General features: G+C 46.6%; 1 protein-coding gene across 1 annotated transcript; it reads left to right on the top strand.

The window, feature by feature from the left end:
* The first annotated feature begins 2,370 nt into the window (after positions 1-2,370).
* On the top strand, positions 2,371-3,388 carry LOC139837790 (salt stress-induced protein-like). Its single transcript, XM_071827065.1, has 2 exons — positions 2,371-3,021; positions 3,227-3,388. The coding sequence occupies exons 1-2, from the start codon at positions 2,371-2,373 to the stop codon at positions 3,386-3,388; spliced, it is 813 nt and encodes a 270-aa protein (XP_071683166.1).
* Positions 3,389-4,285: the final 897 nt, after the last annotated feature.

Genomic DNA, 4,285 nt, shown 5'->3' with positions numbered 1-4,285 from the left:
ATGATATTAGAAGGCAACAGCTAAGTAGGAAAAACAATAAAACCCAATTCTACACGGACTCTGTCGCGGCAGAGAAACAACACGAATCTGTGTCGCGGTAGGAAACAGGGTATATGGCAGATGTATATGTCTGTGGCGGAAACGATCTGGTGGGTGTATATGGTGGGCGTATATGGAAGTGGCGAAAGTATATGGTGGGTGTATCTGGCAGTGGCGGAAGTATATGGTGGGTGTATATGGCGGTGATCTGCGTATGGTGCGAGTGGGCGGCGGCGGCGTGACTAATATGACCAGAACTCGAAACTCTAAAGGAACTAGACGCTAAGACCAGCAACTCGACACGAAGATGCAGACACAAATTCAATTATGCAAAACTGCAAAGACAATGCAAGGCGTGGCAGGGGTTTACGGGACGATGATCTAAAACCCTAATAGTATTTTTGGCTTTTTCGTGGTTTATGGGTATGATAGTAGATGCAATCTACACTAGGAAAACTGTAAATTCTCACCGAGCAACCTGAAATCTGATACCACTTGATAGGGCAAAGGTGGCCGATCTTTCGATGAGACGTGGATAGATCGATTTGTTGGTGGAGTTCGTGCTTGACGATCCGACTACACGTGCAGAGCTCGTGCGCCAATGCAATCGCTAGGACAATCTCCGGGAGTTACTCATCTTGCGGAGGCACGATCAGCCTGACCAGCGAGGGTCTTAATTCCTACCTGAAATCGAGAACAAGTAAGAACTAAAGATGCAATCAGAATATTGCGGATAAAGATGAAAGCTTGATTGATAATGGTGGGATTCTGAATAGTCGGTCTTGTTCTGGGCGTTGGCCTCAAAAGAAGTACACGAGAGTTGCAGCAATGGCTAACTTTTAGTCTAATCAAAATCCGAGTCTAAACGTGACGGCTATGGGGGTATTTAAAGGAGGAAAAGGTGGAGTTTCGGCCAGCCATACATACGGTGGCCGAACCAAACCCTAGAAGGCCTTTCCCCCTTCAATACGGACTCTAAAAAGTGGCTGACTTAATTCCTGCGAAAATGACATGGGCCTGGCCCAAAACTAAAGGTGACGCAGCACCATATTATGCTATGGACGAAACTATGAAGTGGAGAACTCTATATTTCGTCCATGTCTTCATCTCTTCTTATGGTGGCTTCAAAGTTCTGAAATCTCCACTTGCGGCATCCTCTTCAATCCTCAAACGCTTGCTGCCATCTCCTCCATGTATGATCATGCTCCAATGCTTGTCCTCCTCATCCATGCTTGGTCCATCATTCCTAAGAGTAACAAACATATCTGATTTAGGCAGCATCATATTCTCATGTATATGAGGAATAGTTCCAAGAAACGAAAGTACCTGATAGTTAAGTTGTTTGGCACGAGCTCGAGTGATTGGTCCTTGTATTTGTGTGGCTGTAGGTACAGCGGTTGTATCAATAGATGGGATGTCCTCATCAAGATCAAACCAACTCGTGAGTCTTGACCGTTGGTGCGTAGAGCAGGCACCAAGCAGTCAACCCTGAAATTCAGAAGTGATCCTGCCTAAGAAATAATATAAAAAGTTATTGCAATAATTTGCCAGAGTAAACAATAATGTAACAACATATACCAGAATAATCTTATTAACTAAACAATGTATTCTCTCCGTCCCATAAAATATGTCTTAGATTTGTCTAAATTTGGATGTATCTAGGTACCTAGATACATCCAAATTTAGACAAATCTATGATATCGTTCATGGGACAGAGGGAGTACATATGATGCTTAGGCTATTTTACAGATCAACTTGCCGCATGAAAAATTGATGGCATACCTAGAAGTGCTTCGCATGCGCGTGATCCGGTAAACAATAATGCAAGCGGCTAATAATAAGGAGAAACAATGGAACTTTCTTAATTTTTTAATTCAAATCAAAAGACTGAATAGGGCGATCTAGCAAAACATTAATCGCTGCACTGCTGAGGGCCTCACACTGGAATCTAATCGAGCAATGTGTGATGTATCGATTGATTTTTTTTTACGTACCATCAGTTGATGTCAATCACCATGATACATTATTCTTCGCAATCTTGCTCTTTCCAGATCAAAGCTACACATAATAGAGACCAACAGAGATGGTAGGTAGTCAGATAGAGGAAGCTCGCCCGGTTACACCCTATAAATAGGTGGCCTTCCATCCTCATTAGGTCCATCGCAACTTGCAAGCGCGCACACACACATCAGGCTAAGTTTTCAGTTGAAGTAGGTCGAGAGTATGGCGGTAAGGCTGTATATATGTATATATAGAACTGTATGTGCTTAGCTAGTTTCATGTAACTAACTAACTTGCTTAATTTGTGATGCATGTTGTATGTAGGACGCGATGAAGGTTGGTCCATGGGGTCCGCAGGGTGGACAACCTCAAGACATCAATAAAGCAAGCAAGCCCCAATCCCTGGTGAGCATCACCATCTGTAGCTCCGAGTCCGAGGATGGCCGTATCTTTGGCTTCTCCTTCGTCTACAAGGACCAGAATAGGAAGCCCCTCCCTGTCGGCCCCTGGGGCAAGATTGACCCGGAACACAACATCAGTAAAATCAACATGGATCCCGACGAGTACCTCGTCCAGGTGTTTGGCACCACTGACGGCACCGGCATCACCTCGCTCAAGCTGGTCACCAACAAGCAGCCGTACGGGCCGTATGGCTACCCGGCAGGGGCCGCCTTCGTGGTGACGTTGCAGCCGAACAATGGCGAGGTGGTTGCCTTCTTCGGCTGCTCCGGCAACACCCTCACGGCGCTCGGCGTCTACGTGCTGGGGAAGAATGGTTTACCGGTCAAGATCGGTCCGTGGGGAGGATCCGGCCAACCCGTGGACATCACCACGCCGATCAAGCTTAAGCAGGTCAGCGTCTACAGCACACAGAAAATAGGAGAGCGCATCAAAGGCTTCTCCTTCGTCTACGTCGACCAGCATGTCAAGCCCACATCTGCCGGCCCCTGGGGCACGGTCAAAGGACATGAGAATCTGCCGGTACATACGACAACGTTAATTCATTCCTAATTTCCTTTCGGAGTACTAATATCGATCGTCTGACGACTTTGAGTGCATGCAACTTGTCATGCATCCATGCATGTCTTGCAGTTTTCCATGAGCCCAGGCGAGTATGTGAACAATTTCTCTCGGCACTTTCGACGACTACGGCGTGACCTCGCTCAAGTTCACCACCAACCAGCAGAATGTGCACGGCCCGTACGGGTACCCCTCGGGGACTGCCTTTAGCGTGCCGCTGCCGAACGACCGCGATGACAACGGCGCCATGGTCGGCTTCTTCGGCCACTCTGGGGAGAGCCTCATGGCCCTCGGCATCTACGTCGGGCTCGTGTCCAACGAACCATGAATCAATCACTTATATAAATATATCTATCGAGCTAGCAGCTAGCTACTCTACCGATCGATCCCATCCAGATGTACGTCGTACCTGCAGGCTGCAGACCTCTACTCGATCCGCTACTATGCGTGAAACCCCTGCTAGCTAGCTACTAGCTAGCTAGCTGGCTATACATATGTCATAATATGTGTGTAATGAATAAGCACGATGGGATCCGGCAGCATCGTCTGCAGCTCGATCAAATACTGTTAAGAGATTATATATGTTCATGTATACGTACCTACGTGTGTATGAATAAAGTTGTAATATGCCACCCATGGTTTGCAATAAATAAATACCTCCCGTTCGTCTAAAACAAGCTCACAAATTACTTTGTTGTTTATTTCTTGTTGATCTAACTAAATTTATACCTAATAATAAAGAAAATAAGACTTCTTATTCGTCCGTCTATTTCTACCCAAGATTTTTGTCTAAATTACATGTTCTGCCACCGGTAAGTCAATCAACTAAAAAAACGCTTCGTGTTTGCCATCGTACCGGTTCACCCGAGCGAAAAGTCATCGCACCTATCTCTGGCCTGCCCCGAGTAGAGTCGTTATCCATCGTCAGCAAGGACAACTCGTGTCCTACTCGAATAGTTTAGGACTGGATCAGCAAGGTAACCTATAAACTTTAACAGCCACAAGCAATACGAACAATCTCTGGTCGAGTCTGCCGCAGTATTGCCGTGCTACAATTCTGCCGACTTTGCCGGAACCCAACGTTTAGCTTCGCCGTCAGTCCACCGCCGTATTACCGTTTTGTCGACTTCACCAAAACGCCACGGTCACTACGCGAGTTTCAGCGTTCTGCCGACTTTGCCTTACGCGGAACCGATCGAGCTTCATGGATCATCTCTCTCATCGC

The sequence above is a fragment of the Lolium perenne genome, chromosome 3 (genome assembly GCF_019359855.2).
Source record: "Lolium perenne isolate Kyuss_39 chromosome 3, Kyuss_2.0, whole genome shotgun sequence".
Lineage (NCBI taxonomy): Eukaryota > Viridiplantae > Streptophyta > Magnoliopsida > Poales > Poaceae > Lolium > Lolium perenne.
The sequence above is the reverse complement of the archived record's forward strand: the minus strand, read 5'-3'. Positions and strand labels throughout refer to the sequence as shown.